The sequence below is a fragment of the Pagrus major genome, chromosome 12, assembly GCF_040436345.1.
Source record: "Pagrus major chromosome 12, Pma_NU_1.0".
In the NCBI taxonomy this organism is placed as follows: Eukaryota; Metazoa; Chordata; class Actinopteri; order Spariformes; family Sparidae; genus Pagrus; species Pagrus major.
The window spans coordinates 12367005-12386499 of NC_133226.1; the positions used below are offsets into that span (position 1 = coordinate 12367005).

At 39.5% G+C, this 19495-nt stretch overlaps 1 protein-coding gene across 1 annotated transcript in view; it reads right to left on the minus strand.

Annotated features, from left to right (window-relative positions):
• sfswap (splicing factor SWAP) overlaps nt 1-19495 on the minus strand; it is a 52957-nt gene that overhangs the window by 19019 nt on the left and 14443 nt on the right. The window contains exons 8-14 of the mRNA XM_073477753.1: nt 17625-17886; nt 17306-17458; nt 17034-17127; nt 11240-11312; nt 10180-10289; nt 9923-10052; nt 5337-5533 (exon numbers count right to left, since the gene is read on the minus strand). Coding sequence (XP_073333854.1) covers nt 5337-5533; nt 9923-10052; nt 10180-10289; nt 11240-11312; nt 17034-17127; nt 17306-17458; nt 17625-17886 — 1019 coding nt within the window. The remainder of the gene's footprint in view (nt 1-5336; nt 5534-9922; nt 10053-10179; nt 10290-11239; nt 11313-17033; nt 17128-17305; nt 17459-17624; nt 17887-19495) is intronic.

Consider the following 19495-nt stretch of genomic DNA (forward strand, 5'->3'; position numbering starts at 1 on the left):
GATATTTATTGCACCTTTCTGTTTCCACACTATCTGGTGTCTGGGCTCAAAGAGATAAAATGAAATGATAGGAGGCCAGGTTTGGTTTAAAATTAGGACTGACGTAGAGGAAACTTATCCAAACACCAGGTAAGGAAAATGTCCGCCTTCTTACATCTGCTCTGGCAAGATAGGGAAGTTTGGACTGGAGGGAAGGAGTAAAAAAGTTGGAGAGGAGGAGAGGAAACGGAGGGAGGGATCAGTATTGATTAGTGAGAAGCCTCGTTTATGTCTTGATGACTTTTGTTATACCAAAGCAAGCTCAAATACAATCAAAGTTGTAGAAAATTGTGTACTGTAAAAAATACACAGACATATACATCATTCTAGAGATGTAATGATGATTTTACTTGTTGTGTTGTCTCTCAATAACTTCACAAGTTTCACCAAGAGATAAATCTGAATTGAATGCCGTCAGATCAGCATTAAAAACTGCAGCAGCACAAGATAAAACATGCACAAAGAGATCAAACAAACTACAAACAAACAACATATTGGCCTAATTACAATCATAGTAATGAATGTATCAATTATCTCCCACAGTCAAAGAAAGAGAAAAACAAATTCATTAACTACGAAGCACTGTGAATGAGACGGTTTGACATATTTAATGAGATTCTTCTCATGTCGGATTAGTCTCACAAACAAAAAACAGCTCATACGGTCACAATCATAATCACATTTTCAGTTTAAACAGCACTTGATCAATCAGAAATTGAGTCCTGATTTTATTCTTGTCATTTTATGCAGATAGATATTATAAGTTAAGCTAGGCAGCAGAAATTAGGAAGTTGATGGGAAAATGTTTTAGTAGTTAGACTTTGAGAAGCAGGCGAGCCTCCCTTCTTGCTCACAATGGTCATTAATTAAGGCTTCAAATGCAAAATCAGTCTGCAAATCCAGAGCTGATGGCGGCCTGTGAGAGACCCGAGAAACGCTTACTGCTTCATATCTTTACTCTCCAATTCACTGCTGTTCTCAGCTGGCCACCGCTCCCTCTCCAGAGCTTTGGGGCTCTGTCTGTAACTGTCTGACGGAAAAACACTGCTTTAACACATAGATGAAGCCAGCAATGTCCATGACTTCAAAGGATGTGAAAGAGTACTCCATGGATTTAGCTCCTATTACAATGTCAGACTCACTGTGGACAACATTGATGCAGCAGAACTTGAGATATATCGTCGTTTTTATTGTACACATTAATCTTCCTGACCGTGTCGAAAATGGTGCCTAAATTACCCACAAAACCACTGACAATCCCACTGTAGATTCGGGTGTGTTGTGCTAGTAGTGGGTAATGAAGCCTTGAACCACTTGCCTCAAACAGTACTGGAAAACTTCTTTCAAATTCTTTAAAAAATGTTCAATTTCTGAACTTCAACCCCAACTAAGGCTGACTCAAGTGACATCACTTGAGGCAATTTCATTCAGCACCTTCTTGAGCCACAAAAAGTTTTTATGCAACTTTTTTCTTTACATATTCAGTTTTCCGCCCAAGGCCGATAAAAAAGACTTTTAACATATACAAGAGGGGACTGACCCTTTAAGACTGTGCCAAACTGACACCTTATTGTTTTGCTGGAAACCCTGCAGGGGTTAAACACCAGGATCCCAATCATGATGAGCCAAAATGTACCAAGAAACTGCAAAGTCACAGAATCAAAGCATTTACAGAGTCACTTATCAAAGCAATGGCCGAGGCCTATAGAGCTTACTCAGCGGATTCTGTTCACCCATGATAGCTGACTCTAGCTATTGTAGTGCTTTTGCATTAATAACATGATGAGCACTATGGGAAACATGTAGAGGTTACATCAACAGATCCAAGTCAGCCAACTTTAAAACCAGCCAACACACTGTAGTATTGCACCATCCGTTTCCTGGTCTTCCAAAATACAGCAGCAACTTACAAAAGCAATGAACACCAATCTGTACTGTCTAACTGTTCTAATGGAAAGTCACTTTTAAACATGGATTGTCCAATGTTTACCAATTGCCAGTTGATTATGTATTTAAAGTCCTTTAAGACAACCAACACCAAGTTCACAATCTCAAACTGCCCATTCATTCAACTACATCATCCACGTATTCCTCAGTTGGACAATGACCTAAATGTTGGTAATCTTTCAGGATACGTACACTCTGATGGCCGCTTCAGAATTCACAGAACATCTGGAGAAGAGCGACAGGGCTGGCACAACAGTGACAGGAGCCTGCCCACTGCCACCTGGTCCAACAGGCAATAGGCCAGTTTACCACGCATCAGTTGGGTGCACACGAGGAGCTGACATGCAACATCCATCAAATGGACAGGCAATCTACACATCAAATGACCACCACCCAGTCTTATTTACACTATAAAGTATTCTCGCCTTTTGTGTCCATGTTTAATATGACAGACAAAAGGCTTTTAAAATTTGCATTACTGCGGCACTCCTACGAAACTTAACAAAAGAGAATTTTAAAACAGCGATAGCCTGTTTTATCTCTGGGGCACCAAAACAGAGAATAGGGAAGTTGGTTGATAGAAGAAAGGCAGTTTTCTATGATCCAGTTTTTATTTTTCTCTATTAGGAGCCACATACGTTGATTTTTCCACCTCTGTCTTTTCTGTAGCCATGCTCCAAATTAGCAAAAGATCTTTCAGCCATTATCCTGTATTGTTGGATGTCCTTCCAATAATGCCATGGATCTCACCGAATGTTAGTGAACAATATTCACGCTTATTGGCAAGCTTACTTGTTAGCATAGCCTAGTTAGCCATCTAACTTGCTAACCCCACAGTAGCTCATAAAGCTACAGCTGTAAGTGAGTACTACACTATAAAGATTAAATATCAATGACTTAAGGTCATGCAGGTAAGGATTGTGTTCGACTGTACTAACTTGAATTTGGAAAAATATATAAAATAATTTTAAAAGAAGCACAGCAGCAGCACACTGATGATGTCAGAGGGCTGTGATTGGTTGATTGCAATGTTGCTCCAGGAACACAATACGGGAAGGAACATGTCCTACTTGGCTAAAGGCTGCTTATACATGGAGGGCAGTTATAACGCTGACAACAATAAAATGCAATATAATGTATATGAGATCTTTCAATGTCATTTCATAATATTTAAGTATATCTGACTGAAATACATGACAAGACATTCCCTCAACAACCAGACATTCATCTCTTTATCTGTTATTGCATGGTTACATAAACTGAAAACTGTTATCAGTAGAGTGACACACACATAATTATGCCATCTGGTATCGACAGATTTAAAATCCGACTCGGACATGAAGAACAATTATGTTTAGTATGATGTTACGCAACCACCTGCGGTAAATGTGATTTTTTTCCACATCGACAATTACCAAAGATTTGACTGCAGTTTAACAAAATAGAAGAGGCTGAAAAGGAAAGCAGAGCTAGCAGAAATTTGTCACTGACCTCAGGGTGGACAGGTCTAGCCAGAGGTATGGGCATAAACAATTTGATGTGGCAGGCTCCATTATTCAATTGTCCTGACAAATTTGCTGCTTATTTATCCACTACAACTGGTGCATTAGTGGGTGTAATTTTTGTACCTAGAATTATCAACAACATATTACAAAAAGCCTCCTTTTCACCCCAATCAGTTATATTGTTTATATTCCAGAATTTTAGAACTAAATGTGGTAAATGTAGCTGTACAGCATTCTCAAACTTTGTGTGGAAAATTAAACAGTGGTTAGTTATGTTAAATGAGCAGGGGGAAATGTCCAGACGTGATAAGAAGTTTGTATGCATGTCAGTTCAAAGTATTTGTTTAGACTGGTATACTCTAAAACTCTAAGATTACATACCTCTGCATAGTAAGGAAAACATGTAAGATATGTCTACATTTGTTTCGTTTGAATGGAATGACACAAAACCACAGGGGTAACACGCTTACTTTTTCATCTAATTTCAAGACTTATCAGGCACAATTCCCTCAAATTCAAGGATCCAACACAGCATTGTTTGAGACATGGATCCAGGTTAATGACTGTTGCAACATTAGGAATTTTAATAATTTATGATATGAGCTGGCAGGCTTTACAGAAGCTCACAGACAACATTAAAACGAGACAGAGGCTTGAATATGTTGAAGTATGCTGTGTTACAGGGATGGCAGACTATGTGGCCTCTTGCCTTATTTTAAAACAGCACCGCAAAACAATATATTGTGCAAGTTTAACGATTAAAGTGTTTCCCACACATAGACTTTACCTGGGCAGGCTGCTCAGGTATATATTAACCGCTGCCCAAGTATATCTGGCGACCCGGTTTAGCATCTTTCTGAGAGAATAGCGCCCTCTGTGATCAATTAACTAGTGGACAATCTGCCCTCACTATACCCCTCCCGTCTACTGACAATGACCTGTCAGAACCCAGTAACCATCTTCTCTGACCTATGTTATAGCGGGTGTCATTTTCACTTGAATGTTGCCGAACAACTTGGAAATGAAGCCCTTTTTGACACATTATCTTTCTTACAACATCACTGGCTAACTGTGGTTTTTATTCCGACTACAACTTGTTGCAGTTAGCCCAGTAAAGTAACTCACAGCATCCCTTTTGGCAGCTGAAAATATCACATCCAGCAGCAATTAGTCTCCCTTTACAAGACATTTGTTATATTAGATTCCCAACATGATTTTAGCGTCAATATTGTGCCCCAAACTGCGCTCAAAGATGAAGCAGTTTGGCATTGGAAATAATCACAATGCTGTACCAATATTTTAGATAAAAGTTTGCATCTTCCAGGCGTGAAACAACAACTTAAAGGTTAGTCTCTTCTTCATGAGACGAGAAGTTTTACGAAAAAGAAAGAGGCACGTAGTGTGTATAAGCAGAAAGTTACGACTATAAAGTTTAACAAAGGTATTCACACCTACCAAGCAGTGATAAATCACACCCTCCACAGATTGTGATTTATCAATGCAACTTTGGGCATCCAGGCTATTAACGCTTAAATATATCTCACTAACAGATGTCTGTAGTTTAAATGGATGCAGACATTTGGTCTTAGAGATTAATGGAGACCAACAGTAATGGGAATGTCATTAAATGCACACACTCTCATTAAAGCACAACTTCATTTACATCGTTATAGCTCTTGTGATAATGCAGTACAATACGCCGTGCCTGTTCCATGTGACTTGAAATTACACTTCAGTAGAACTGGGGACAAACTTGTTATTTAGGACTGCCACTTGGGACTTGGTCGCGATAGACACATAAACACATGACAAATACTGGTCCACCTGCATTGATCATTCACATACCTCAAGCTGTACAGATGAGTCTAGCTCAGCTCTCTTGGCCTCAGGCTCCCCAGCATAGGGGCTCCGCAGGGTCTGTAGGAAGAGCGCTGCCTTCCTCTTCCTCTCTGCCTGGAGCTGTTTCTCCTTGGACTCCTTAGATGCCTGGGCCAGCTTCTCCCTGGCTGCAGCTGCTAGACGATCCTCCAGTTTCTGCTTGGCTAAGGGCAGGGAGATGAGAGGGTAAAAAACAAGAAAAGGGTGTTTGGATGAAGATGAAAAAAAATTGAAGTCATTGTCCCATTTTTTTTGTTTTTACCACAGCTAGATACCTCTTCTACATTGCTGTGAAGGAGGAGAAGATGATTGAAAAGAAAGAGAAGCTCTGCTTTTCACTTGGATAACCCTCTCCTGGACAAAAGTGATTGGTCTTTGGAGGGCAAAGAATTGAAAGAGAGGGAGGAAAGACACAGATGGAGACATAAAGAGCAAAACATGGGAGTGAGTGAGTTTTTTCACACATACTGTCACATCTAACTAAGGTGATGCCTGGTATTTTTCTGAGCTTCCAACTGCTGTGGATTGACAAATTTCCCGCTCTAAATGATAAGGCCTGACTAAGTCTCTGGTGATAGGTAATTTCATGCAATTCAAAGTTTGTAGAGAAAAAAGCAAAGTAGGAGGGAACGTGTGGGTGGAGGGGAGAGGAGCCAGACATCTGAGTGAAATCTGGTGTGGAAAATATGCACGGTTTTGAGAGATGAGCATAGGAGATGAAGTGACAGAGACGGGTAGGGGATAGGTAGGTACGGAGGACACAGGAGTGTGATGGGGCACAGAGAGCAACGGGATGAGTGAGACAGAGAAAACAAGCCAAGACAGTGAAGTATAAAGCAAAACTAGTTTAGGTTATGCAACCGCTGGGGCCACTGTTATCTCTTCGAGATTAAAAATAGGCCGGCTGCCGAGGCAAATCATATTTGAGTATAGTGTGAACAATAGCCAAGTGGAGCAGAATCCATCTGTACCCAAGACAGTGACACAATACACAGTCTTGGCCAGGCTGAGTCCGCCTATGGTATTTATAATTTACTCTGAAATTTGACGCTTATCATGAAGGACAATCTTTCTTTTGTGAAGTGTGATCATATAGGAAGCATTAATATAACTTGGTGTGAAAAGTGTTGAAGAGATTTTCTGAGAACTGATTGATAATTTAAGTCATTTATGGAAATGCCACCTTCTATTTAACCTTTCTAATTAAAATAATAATAAGTTAAACTTAAAGGTGCAAGATGTAAGAATTGGCCACCTTGAATTCATTCTTCAAACATGTAGGGGGCAGCATATCACCAGAGTAACTGCTAACTGATGCTAACTGCAGCGGCTCTTAGCTATAAAATGAGCTGAAAACTCACTATAAAGCTCCATAAAACCAAGGAGAGCTGCAGATTCAGGGGTTAACCTCTTTGTAGTTTCATCACTACGAACAACACCTTTTTACATTTAACCTTATTCACTTAACATTGTCATTAGATTATTAAGAAACTATTGATCATAACCGCTTTAAAGCCAAAAATAAGAATTCAAATGGCAAGCAAAATAAGACTTTTTAATGTATGGTCCTCACTTTATGTTTACAGAATACATATCTGTATATACAGTATATATGGCATCTGCATAGTCTCCACATTGAGTTGAAATAAACTGGTATTTTATGTCGTCTACCACCACTAATAAACATGTATATCCTTTGGGAAATGTTTGCAGCGACCTAGTAGACTCATGTACTTATCACTGGAAAGCGCATTTAGTGTGTGTGGCTGTTTTCCAGCCCATCAATACAGATTAGCGTTCTGCTGTGTGCCACTGATTCTCCTGCTATCTGATCAAGTTAGGCTTGCTGACTGACAGCCACTTTGCCACACAGCAAAGCCAATTCAGTCAGCTATTTATTAGGCCTTTCCAGCCTCTTTCTCTGGCCGTCTGTCAGCTCAGAGAGAGACCGTTACACTCCAAGACTGTTTTACTGAACCTAAACGGGCCCTGTCAGCCCCCTTGATGCTGAAAAGTGGCACAATTGTCTTAACTGTCTGTCTGTCCATCATTCCTGGGTCTATTTTGCAGCTGTCTTTCTGGTAGAAGGCAGATTATTATGCTTTTGCTCTGTCCTTCCAGATCTCATGAAACGTTGAAATCAGCATCTTTAAAGACCTACACAGTCTTCAGGGTATCTGGTCAAACCACAGACAAGAGGTTTGGCACCTCAATCATGTGTCTCCGGCAGGCGGCCTAATACCACTGCATCAGGATACAGTATGCTAAGTATTGTAGAAAGTATCATTAACTCAAGCACAAACATAGATAGACATTTAGTGAGCAAAGCTATTAGAGGTTACACTAAGGACTGCACTTCTAAACACATTTTAAATCACTTAATCATCAGAGTAGCCTTTTTCAAATCCATGGCATACGTATAAAAAGGTTGTTAAGTGCTACAAATAAATGCCTACTTTTGCCAATGTTGCTCACTTTTATTTATTCTTATTAAGAGATTTAACAGCATTAAAGGTGGTTCTTCTGTTGATTTTCTTCCAATGCCCTGAATAGCTTGAAAGGCTTAATCATAATTCAGTAAACATAACTAAACTCTCCAGCCTAATAGCGAGTAATTTTTCTGTCTCACATTTAAGATACTGTAAAACCTCTGAGAGAAGCACTGTTCTATAACATTAAATATTCATAACTAAATGAGCAACAATTAAAGGTACTATTAAAACAATCATTCACAGTTATTGCTAATTAAGTGCTTAACTCTCAATAAGTCTGCTAATCTGCTACATCAGGACTGTGTGGTTGTGGTTTGATCACATTTGATTGACAGTGGCCAAGCAACATAAGCAAACAAACCACCACCTGTCATCACATTTTGATTTTAATAATGCTACATCATGACTGAAGCTTGAAAATAGTTTGCCTAACTTTCCAACTGAGCCCTGCCCTCCTCAAACCAGTGAGAAGGGCACAGACAAAAACAGAAATACAGAAATCTCTCGAGTGAGACCAAAACCAAAAGTGTTAGTTGGCAGAAAATAGCTGCTTCTTCTGCTAGGATCAATGAATAATCACTGATGGAGAAAATAAGTCTTCAGTGCCTTCAAGTTTCATGAATTACAGTTACTTAATGTCCTACACGACAGTGCAATCTACTAAATTCAAAGAGGATTTTGCTGATGTACAGCTTAACACTGGTCTGAATTTTTCGACAACACAGAAATAAGACTTCCATCAAAACTTTCTCGCAAAAAAGTAATGAAGCTGAGGACAAAATGTTGTGATATTGTTCGCTGTCATTTCCTTTTTTGGGCTTTTGAATGCAGTATTTTAGCTTTCATGGAGGAGGCTTCAGCATCTGCTCAAGTTAATGTGCAGTCATTCTGCATGGAGGGTGTAGAAGACGGATTTTTGAAGCTAAGAGGGGGCAATTGCAATATTTTGTAGGGTGTATAACAAAATGCTACGACTCAACTTCATGTACACTTGCGTCCAGCATCCAGTAAAAAAGCCTATCACTTTTGAAATAAATAGCCACTGATATAAGAATATATTAATATTAAGAGAAGTGACTGTAACCTTGAAAATAAAGTTGACAACATGCGTGAGGCAAAAGTGGCATTCACAAACAAAGTACTGGTCTTATTAGATTTGTTATCCTTTGTAAATGGTTTTAAAATCCTGATCAGAGCAAGCAAGTGTAAACCTCTTTCAGGGCAAAGAATGTTTTTTGTGAATTCTGACATAGATAAATACGGCTGTATAACGGTACATGTTTTCCTTAGTGCAAACTCGCTGATGCATGACTTTAGTTTAGGAAAGCCTACGAAGAGCAAGTGTTTAATATTCTACAACCATGACTGAACAAAAGATAGATAGAGACAAAAATAGAGAGAATACATCTCCATTAGGGCTTTGGAGAGATATATGACCGTTGTTTGCTGTACTACACTGCTTGTCTCATACTGCAGGGTACACCCTGTTGAGAGAATTTATAATTGAGACTCAATGGATTTATTCACCTCTTCTCTTCCCATTATTTTTTCCTCCAGTTCCAGCCCTCCCAGATAGTAACAGTGTGCCAGTGGGTTTGACAGAGGAGTCTTGTAAGCTGTACTTAAATGCTGATGCTGGGATGAAAAAGTTCTAGCGCTCCCAAATTAAATAGCCATGAAGCTGAGAAAAGGGAACTCTGTCACAACAATCATCAGATGCTTCATTAAAAGGTCCTGTATTATGCTTGCTCAGGTTCATACTGCTATACTAGATGTTCCCACGCTTTAATGTTCAAAAAACATTATATTTCTCAAACTGTCTTTGCTGCAGCACCTCTTTTCACCCTCTGTCTGAATGCTGTTTGAGTGGCTGTCTCTTTAGGGACTTCTAAACTCTGTAGTTATGATTGTATTTTTTATTTTATTTGCTTTCCTTTCCCTTTAATTAAGTGTTTTTTTTTCTATATTAGTGCTGTCTAACTGAGCACAAAGAGGTATAGAGCAGAAGTGCAGGACACATATCTTTTAATATTTTCCTGAGAATCTTTTTAATAATGTTACCTTGTTTTGCCTCCAACTCCTCCAAACTAAGGGTGGGTCTCTTCTCTTCTGGTGCACTGACTGGAGGAGGCTCCTTGTCAGCCGTGTCAGCCCCGCCCATCACAGCCTCCAGCCCCTGCTCCGCCAGCAACTTCAAAAAAACAAGTATGACAATTTATTGTTAATTTCAAGGTCCTGGGATGTATGAATTTTCAAGGATCAAGTTTCCATATCAACCCTAGATCTACTTGAATTGAAGAGATCGGAATGCACCAGACCTTGTCCTCGTCGGAGTCATCATCATCGTCCAATCGAACTCTGTTCTTCTCCAGCGGCAGCATGTCATTTTCCTTTGCCTTGATGGCAAAACAGATGGGGGCAAAAGCGGCTGTAATGGCACAGAGAGATGAGAGGAGAAATATGATTTAGAGAGACAACAAAGGATTTAGAAAAGTGCACGTTCATAGCAGACAGAAAAGCACAGCCTGGCCTTCTTTTGATTGATAAAATTCAGTAAAATGAAAAATATGCCCTGACAATTAGACTTCTTCTTGGCAGAAAGTGCAGGAAAAAGTTAAGGGCAAGGGCGGTGGCAGAGTATGGAGAAGGGACTAAGCAAGAGAAAATAAAAAATGAAGAAACCGAAAGGAAAAGAAGTACAATAGTGAAAAAGACACATGTGCACACACAGACAGGCAAACAAATAGAAGAGACAGAAAACGATGTAGAAAGAGAAACAGTCGGACAGAGAGAGATGGTCACAAAGCAACTGTTCTAATATTAACCAGCAATGGTGTCACATTGATTTCTATTTTGCAAATCAAATGTGTATGCTCTTGTATAGATTAACAAGAAGACAATGTGCCTCATTCCCCAAAGAAACAACCTTAATATTGAATAAGGACTCTTATTGTTGAAGGCTGGGTTGTTTGCTTGTGCACTACTCTCAACTAGTTATCAGTATTCTCTGACCTGTTGCCTCCCAATAGTCGGCGTGAATGCATGCCTCAATTTGCATCTACTGTATGTGCATGTTTATGGGTCCCGCCAGTATTGTGGTAAGCAGACTCTTTCATCTCTGCTTAGACATTCGCTGCCTGATATTAACAAATGAAATTGCCCGCATATATACCAACAGACTCACAGGCAGCTGTTCATACACATGACACACACACACTCACATACACACTATAGTAAATACGTATGTGCATGTATACTTACGTAGATGCATATTTACCCAAAGACTTTGCATTTCATTTACTGAAGAAATGAACTAAAGAAGAAGAAATGAAAGTTGTACTACAGTATGTAGTGTTTTTTCTTGTGTCAGTATCCTACCTTTTGTCAGCTTGGAGTCTTTGGCCGATGCGTCTGAGTCAAGATTATCCTCATCATCATTTACTGTCTCACTCTAGATGAAGGAAAAAAATAGACAGAGACAGAGATGGAGAGAAAAAAGAATTTTAAACTCATCTGAACCAATTTTTCTCCTCCTGGTTTACACTGTTAAACAGTAAACTAGCAACAAATTGTAGGGGCCACGCAGTCTCTCTTAATTGTAATTTTTTCGATCTACAGTGTTTCAACATTATGAGTAAACCAGTACGATTTAGCAAGCGACAGATGGTGCTGAAAATGAGATTGCATGGAAACCTGATCTCCTTTATTTTGACATAACGTATTTTCATTCTGAGTTGGAAGAACAGCAGTAACTGTATGTGCAAAAAAGTTGATGTTTTCAAAGTTTTCTGATCATCTGACAAAGAAGTCTGATTTTTTCCAACAGAGGAGTTAGTCCTCTGTCTATCTTTCAGTTTGAAAAAAGAGAAGACATCCATTGTGTGAATGCTTCTTCGCTGTGTTATATCACCATTGGTTTCCAAAGAAACTGTAAAACTTGAATTTAATTATTGTAATTACTCATCAGTTAGGGTTTACACCTTTAAAGACGCCTGTCTAATGGAACCATACGTAAGCACTGAACAGAAGCAGTGCAGGGGAGTCTTTAAGATTGAGTCATCTTATGTAAAATGAGAGTTTGCACTCACTGAACAGTAATGGAAAGTAAGAAAAAAGCAGACAATGGGAATTATTAACTTGTCTACAGCAGTAGTCTCTATAGAGGCAAGCCCACATGTTGTCTCTCAAAGTGATTTCAGATGACTGACAGGTCTCTCCTTAACTCAGACATCTTTATTAACTCTACTTACACCTGACAGGAGGGGGAAAAAAACCCTTGCTGGAATGCCATTGGCATGGATCCTCATGTTTGCTGCTGTGTCTGGCGATTACTGCTGCACGTTCATGTGGTGACGCAGAGAGGAGGGAGGGAAATTTAGCTAAAATGACTACAACACTTACAGCCGCTTTTATGTACAGAAGTTCAGAGGTGACAGCTCGTGTCATCATGTAAATAATCACATCATTTACCCCGAGTTAACCATTGCCAATCAAGATTAATTAATTTCAGTATTTTTTGTTTGCTTTTACATCTTCGTCTCCTCTGTTTTCTCTGCCATTCACCTATCTGCCAGTATAATTAAGTTTCTTAAATAGCTTTAAACACCTTTAAATGGCTCTCTGATTTTCCCACTGTATGGTCCGTCACTCCTCACATCAACAAAGCACCTTCACAAAGAACTCATAGCTGGCTTGTGTGCACAGACTAGATAACAAGAAACCCTCTGTAGTAATACCTGTTCACCAAGTGCTCTTTCCCAAATATAAACTGCAGATGGAATGAAAGGGAAAAGTGGTGATGAAGCCAATGCCACAAGAGGAGGGGAAAAAACCCTAACCTCATGAGGTACATTTTACCATGTTTGAAGAATGCTTCAAAGGCAGCGTCCTACTATTCAGCTGTAATTGAACAGTGCTTTCAACAGTGAAAGCACTTTTACCGAGGCCCCGGAGAGTAAAACTCCAATAAAACTCTAAGAATCAAAGCTCACAGGAGAAGAAGCAGAAGGAAACGTACTCTAAACTATTCTGGGGAGACATCAGTTGGAAGTTGATTATGCTCACAAACACACCTTTAGCTTTGTCTTTAAATCCTTAGACACCTTCATTCACATTGTGTTGCTGTAACACTCAGACACAAGACAGTTCCTAAGATATTTCCTTCACTTTAAAGGGGAACATGCAGCAGCATTTCATGGTGGTGCTGGTTAGAGGTCATGAACTTTGCAAAACAAGACTACTAAAAGGCAAAGAGTCAGATTTCACGGGGATTTATAATGAAAACTGCTTGCAACAAATGAAAAATGTAAATGACAAAATAACTGACCAAAGTGAAGCTCTATGTTTTCACATGACCTGCGTTTGACCCCTCCCCAACTGAATTATACTGTTGGGCGTGAGATTTCTGTTTTGTTCCTTTTCACAGATGACAAGAACTGCCAGCTCAGTTTGAACATAAATTGAACAATAAGCACAGTCGTTGTTATATTTTGTTTCTAAAAATGAAATTGCTTCACTGCATTGCAAAAACTGTCAGATTATAGAAATATGTCCAGCCAGAAATAGAGCACTGTAGTTTGTGTTAAATTGACTCAATCAGGGATTATCTGGCAGGAGACAAATTTAATTATCTTTGAGACTTTACTTGAATAACGCCTTCTGTCAACTTGTCTCCCATTGTAATATTCTCTTCACATCAATTTGACTTCACATAAAAATTTACTTATTTTTGGCGAAAACACAATCCTCTTTTCAGGCTTTCTTTCACATCTCAGCCACAAACACACTGAAAAAGCCACATGGGGGCTGCTGACTGTCACTAAACAATTGGTGTTTTACATTTTTAAAAATGATGTTTCCAGAAGTGGAGTGGGACTTCACTCTTTTATTAGATGCCGGAACAGATTAAAATAATAATTTCAATTTTTAAGTTTGTGTTTGATGCTTAAAATTGAGAACTTTGGTGAAGTGTCACATTAAACCTTCTGAGTCAGAGTTCTCCAAACAGGAGGCAGACAAATGTTGTGATTATTTGCACCATTTACAAAAATGCTCCTTTTTAGATAACAGCTTTATTCATCCTCTCCTAAAGTGCCACATTGTGAGCATTTTCAAGATGTTATGATACTTAAACAAAGCAACAGCAGCCCCGCATCCTGCTGCTGTCTGCTTTGACTGATATTAGCCCTTTCTTGCTTTTTCATTAACTGTGAAACTATAAATAATGGTGCTGACTGAGAGCAGAGATATCTGCATCCCATTACTCATAGCACCAATCACAAACACAAGACATCTCTTGATAGAAAAGCCAAGCAGCAGCTTGTTGGAGCAGCCTGTGCCGTGTCATAATGGGCCACACTCCTCTGCACTGACAAGCTAATTGATTTGATTCGTCAGAAGACAAATTGCTCCGTGCAAAACTTTCACACTCACTTCTCGCTTTCCCCTTTCTCACTCTGATACAAAGAAGACTCAACAAACCTTGAATATATGTATGTTTACATATGCATGAATGTATGCACATATGTAACAAGTATCTATTTATCTACCCACCTAGCTATTTGACTGTTAAATCGCATATGATCTCCTCGTCTGAGAGGGTCTAATGGGGCTCCGAAGAACACTCTTTGAATATAACAGACAACCAAATACAAAAAAGCTCAGGTATAAGTCATTAACACACCCTGACCCACAATCCGGCAGGTTCTTGTTAAAAAAGGGTGCAACTCGCTAAGTAAACCAAGTGGTGCAGCCATTTTCCAACATTATCTGCATTATCAACACTTTTATAACCCATATACAAACCAGCATTTACTTTAAAATGATACCTATTGAATTTGTTACAGTATAGTCAATTTTTAAAGAGACCTTTGCAGGAAAACAGGTTGTGCTTTGAATGAGTTGTCGCATAATTGCTTTCATTTTGTGCAATATGTAAGATTTAATGACAGTACAGAGAAAATATATGATGTATGACTTGTCCTTGTGTCCATTCATAAGTTAAATTAGTGGCACTTTGGTAGAGATCATTATGGAAAGGGCAGGTTCACATCTTTTAAAGTCTGTCTACATTCAACATTATATGGGTATATACTTAAATAAATGTCAAAAAACGAATGTTCAATTACAACTGAGCAGCACAATTTTAAAGTGTGAGAGGACATCATAAACTGAATTCCCCCAAAATGATGAAGCACATTCTGGGAATGTATCCCCTTGACTACAACAACAAAACATTCATCCCTTGCCTAACCACAGGAAATTGTAATGGCACAGTAACTGTATAACCAGTACACCATAGAGGATAAAATGCTTATGCCACCGGGCAGTTAGGCCAGCCAGAAGTGATTGCCACATGTCTGTTGGCAAATTAGCTAATTGGCTGGGAAGCCTCTTTAAAGTCCGGATACAGATTGATTGGATTTCGGTTTTGATGTGGGTGTACACAGAGATAGAGACAGAGGGGTAGGTACAGAAACCTTGCAGCACTGGCAAGGCTGACAATGAGTGAAAATAAATGAGTGTTGTAAGAATTAGGTTATGACAGTGATGAAGCAATCTGCCTTGTTTCATGTTGAAGAAACTTTACTGTATAAAATTCCTTAAACGACGACCTCAAAAAGTCTTGAAGATGGAAAATGAGACTGCGTGACTGGTTTTACTGTAAGGTTTTTGGAGTGTGCTGCTCAAGTGCCCATTAAGGGGGCTGGATCTATCTTTTGACAGTAATCTGCCAATTAATCTCTTCCTTGTTCTCTGCATCGCTCATATCCTTCATTTCAATATTTCGGATCAGGATACCTCTAATTTTAGCATAGCAGGTCTTCCCTTATCAGCACAAAGAAACTGCTAATTTCAAGGTTGACTGTAAGTGCAGTGAATGCTTAGACAACATTTTCCCATGTCTAAACTTTGGTTGCAAATGCAGTGGAACAGAATTAATACAGGTGTGGAGAACAGTGATGTTGACGACAGGAGACAAACAGGAGAACAGTGTTTCTCCTCGGCGTGAAGGTTACCTGCTGGTTGCAAAGTATTAACACTGCAATTACTGAGTTTAATTCTATAGGAATTAAGATAATATATATAATAAATAATTAATTTAAAAATACAATGATTATCTAAAATCAGTCTGATATTATGATTATTAAGTATTTCTCTAGGAAAGTTTTAATATTGCTTACTCTATTAGGGTTTCATTTTTAATTTGAAGTTTGTCTCCACCCCTGCACTAACTAGAGCCAAAACTCACTGCTGATTTTCTACATGCTTGTTGGTCCAACAAAATCATGCACACAGAGCTGGCTATTACTCAGTTTCATCAGCGTGATAAAGCCTGATTACACTGACCTTTCTTTTTGAAAATGTACTTAATTGGCTTTGTGAAACTCTTCTTCACCGCTACCCACGACAGCACTGTTGTTACTCATGTGTCACCTGGCAAAGCTTTTTTCTGTAGCAGCTGTGATAACGCTGTCTTGGTACAATCAGCATAACAATTACAATTCATTGACTTGGGGACCATTATGGCTTTTCCACACACATGTGCTGGCTTTGACTCAGGGCATCAGCTAAGCATGGCAGGGATTTGTTTCTCCATTAAAAACAGGACTTAAGTGTGTATATAACTTATGATGTGCTTGTCTTGTGTTGATGACGTTTAAAAGTAGCTAGCTGATCCATGGCTGACTAGTGGTCAAAGGAGCAGCTGTACATACTCTTCCTCATTCCCAGCAACAAATTCCATTTTCTTGGTTCTTCACAATAGAAATCCCCCTGTTAAAAGCCTTTACTATGAAGCACCAAAAGCAGCAGCATGTTAAGTTTTCATCAGCAGTAACTTAACATAAAAAAGAAGATTGAAAAGACTGAGAGCTGACTTTAAAAAACGCCTTTCTCTTGGTCTCCTGGTTATCGCAACCCATTTGGATTCGGGTCTGGTATAGTCTGACTAGGCACGGCCAAAAGTACAAAGGGAAAAGCCCCACATGAGTACCTTTAGTTGTACTGTTCAACTGTGTCAAACATTCAAGTGTCAAAAACACCTGTTTCACCCAAAGGTGTCAAGATGTGGACATGAATGTTAACTGCTTAACAAAGCTGGAGGTGGTCTATCTGATTCTTATACGCAGAAACACATACAAACACATACAACATAGAAAGCTTATAATACCTCAAGATAGCATTTTCCTTCCTTCTGCATGAAGTAATTCTTCTTAAACTCGTAATAGGAGTTGTATTGATGCCAAGACTGCAGAAAGTCAAACCTATGTTGGACAGAGAGAAGAACACATACTGTGTAAGACAAGAGATGAGCACTCATAAAAGATGAGCTGGAGGATGATGAAGAGTTTCTGCAGTATCTGAAGGCAAAGTTACTGATAAGAGTTCCTAAAACCAAGACCTGACCGAGGCAAGTGATTTATTTCTGCTAAGAACACTTACCGTGGATCATTCTTGGCACGGACACTGGTCTCAAACTTAAGACCGTTCCTTGCAACGTACTCGGCCAGCTTGTCTATGACTGGTTGGATGTCAGGTGGTGGAGGAATGATGGCTGGTGCTGCTTGTGTGGAAACTTGAGCTTCGGGTTTCAACCTGTTTTTCGAGGGGAAATAAAGAAGTCAACCTGGGAGAAATGCTTCACCTACTGAAAAAGGTGTGCTGTCAAATTTCTTGACAAAAAAATTCAACAACACTGTAAATGCTACTTAGGCTATCAAGAAGAAGAAAGTATTACACAGACATATCCATTACTTCCTACCTGGTTTCTGGTACAACAGCAGGAGTAGCAGAGATGGTGATCTGAGAGGGGGTTGTAGCTGGTGCTGTCATGGGGGTAGTTTCAACTGGAGTGGGCGTTGTTCCCAGATTAGGCAAAGCCCCAGAAGACGTAGCGGGAGCCATGACAGCTGAGGGTACATTGTTATAGTAGGAGCTGGCATCGATCCCCGGGGGAGGCGGGGCCAAGCAGAACGTTCCATCAGGGAGCATGTAGTACCCGTAGTACATTGCTGCTGCATTTGCTGTAAATAAATGAGGAGGAAAACATTACATGAGGTTCCTCTCAGACATGCTTCAGTTGTGCCACATAAAGGACAAACTGTTACTGTTACTTCATGTGGACTCAAACTGTACAATATACACAGATCAGCCACAACATCAAAACCACTGACAGGTGATGTGAATAACACTGATCATCTTGTTACAATGCATTGTTCTGCTGGGAAACCTTGAATCATGGCATCCATGTATGTGGATGCCTCCTGACACACACCAGCCATGGAAACACCATTGTGGACCAAGTACACCCAACAGCACTCCCTGATGGCAGTGGCCCCCTCAGCAGGACAATGCGCCTTGGCACACCACAAATCTTCTCAAGAACTGGTTGAGGAACACAACAAGGCATTGACCTGGTCTCCAAATTCCCTAGATCCCAATCCGATAGAGCATCTGTGGAATGTGCTAGAACAAGTCCGATCCATGGAGGTACCATCCCAACATACAGAACCCCAAGGATCCCCTACAATTGTCCCGGTGCCTGACTCCACAGGACACTCCCAGAGGTCTGACGTCAGAGCTGTTTTGGCTGCACAGAGAGAACCTGCACAATTTTAAGTAGGCGTTTTTTATGTTGTGGCTGGTCAGTGTATATGAAATATTTCTACATTAAAATGTCCAAAAACAATTAGACCTTTGTTAGAAAAGTCCATAATTTCACTCAAGGCATTGGTGCATTTCATTTGGTTGCCTGTCGCAATAACTTTCAGAGTAAACTGACTAAATGTAACATGTAAAAACCTTCATTTGAGCTATTTTTGGATGTCATTTCAGATCGATTACTGTGACTTAAAAAGGTCATAGTTTGTGTTCTGTCATACTTAATAGTGTAGGTGTTGTTCCTGTGTCAATCCCCAGTTCAGTTTAATTAAAAACTGAGGACTACAGAGAAACAGTTGTTTTGATTGATTAAGTTAAATCATAGTGTGGTCATGATAAAGGATGGTTTACAAAGGCAAAGAACATCAACAGGTCAGGGAAAAGTGGTCTGCCACCGGAAATGAAAACTGTCAAAACCAGGCTTGTGTGGTGAGCCCATAAATATTAAAATAACCTATTTGTGCTCAGTCACTGTGTTGACATTACATTTTCAAGGCAAGGAGATGGAAAAGCTTCTTTTCACTGGAAATAAACATTTGTGGGATTTTTGTATACATTTGCATGAAATCTGCAAAGTGAAGAAAGTAAAAAAATCTGAATCATTTGAGCTAATTACATGCTACTGTAGAAGCTCCCTTTAAGATTTCCTCTTCTTAGGAATACTTTTAACTGAGAGCGGAGGTAAAAATGTGTGCAGGTGCATTCAAATTAGCCACATTGGTGTGGTTGTTGTGGACAGACCTGAGGAGTCCAGTAAAGTGGTGTGGAGGTGCTCATTATAATACTGTGATGGGCATCCCGTCACTGAAGTTTGCTTTGTGTTGTGGTTGTTTAACATACGTACTGTGCTGTCCTGTTCATTGTCAAGGTATGTTTTTAATGCAGTCATTAATTTAAATCAGCAGAGGGAGAATAATATAAATCAACATGAGACCTCCATGCAAAAGGGTCATCTCTTTTATCAGTGGGTTT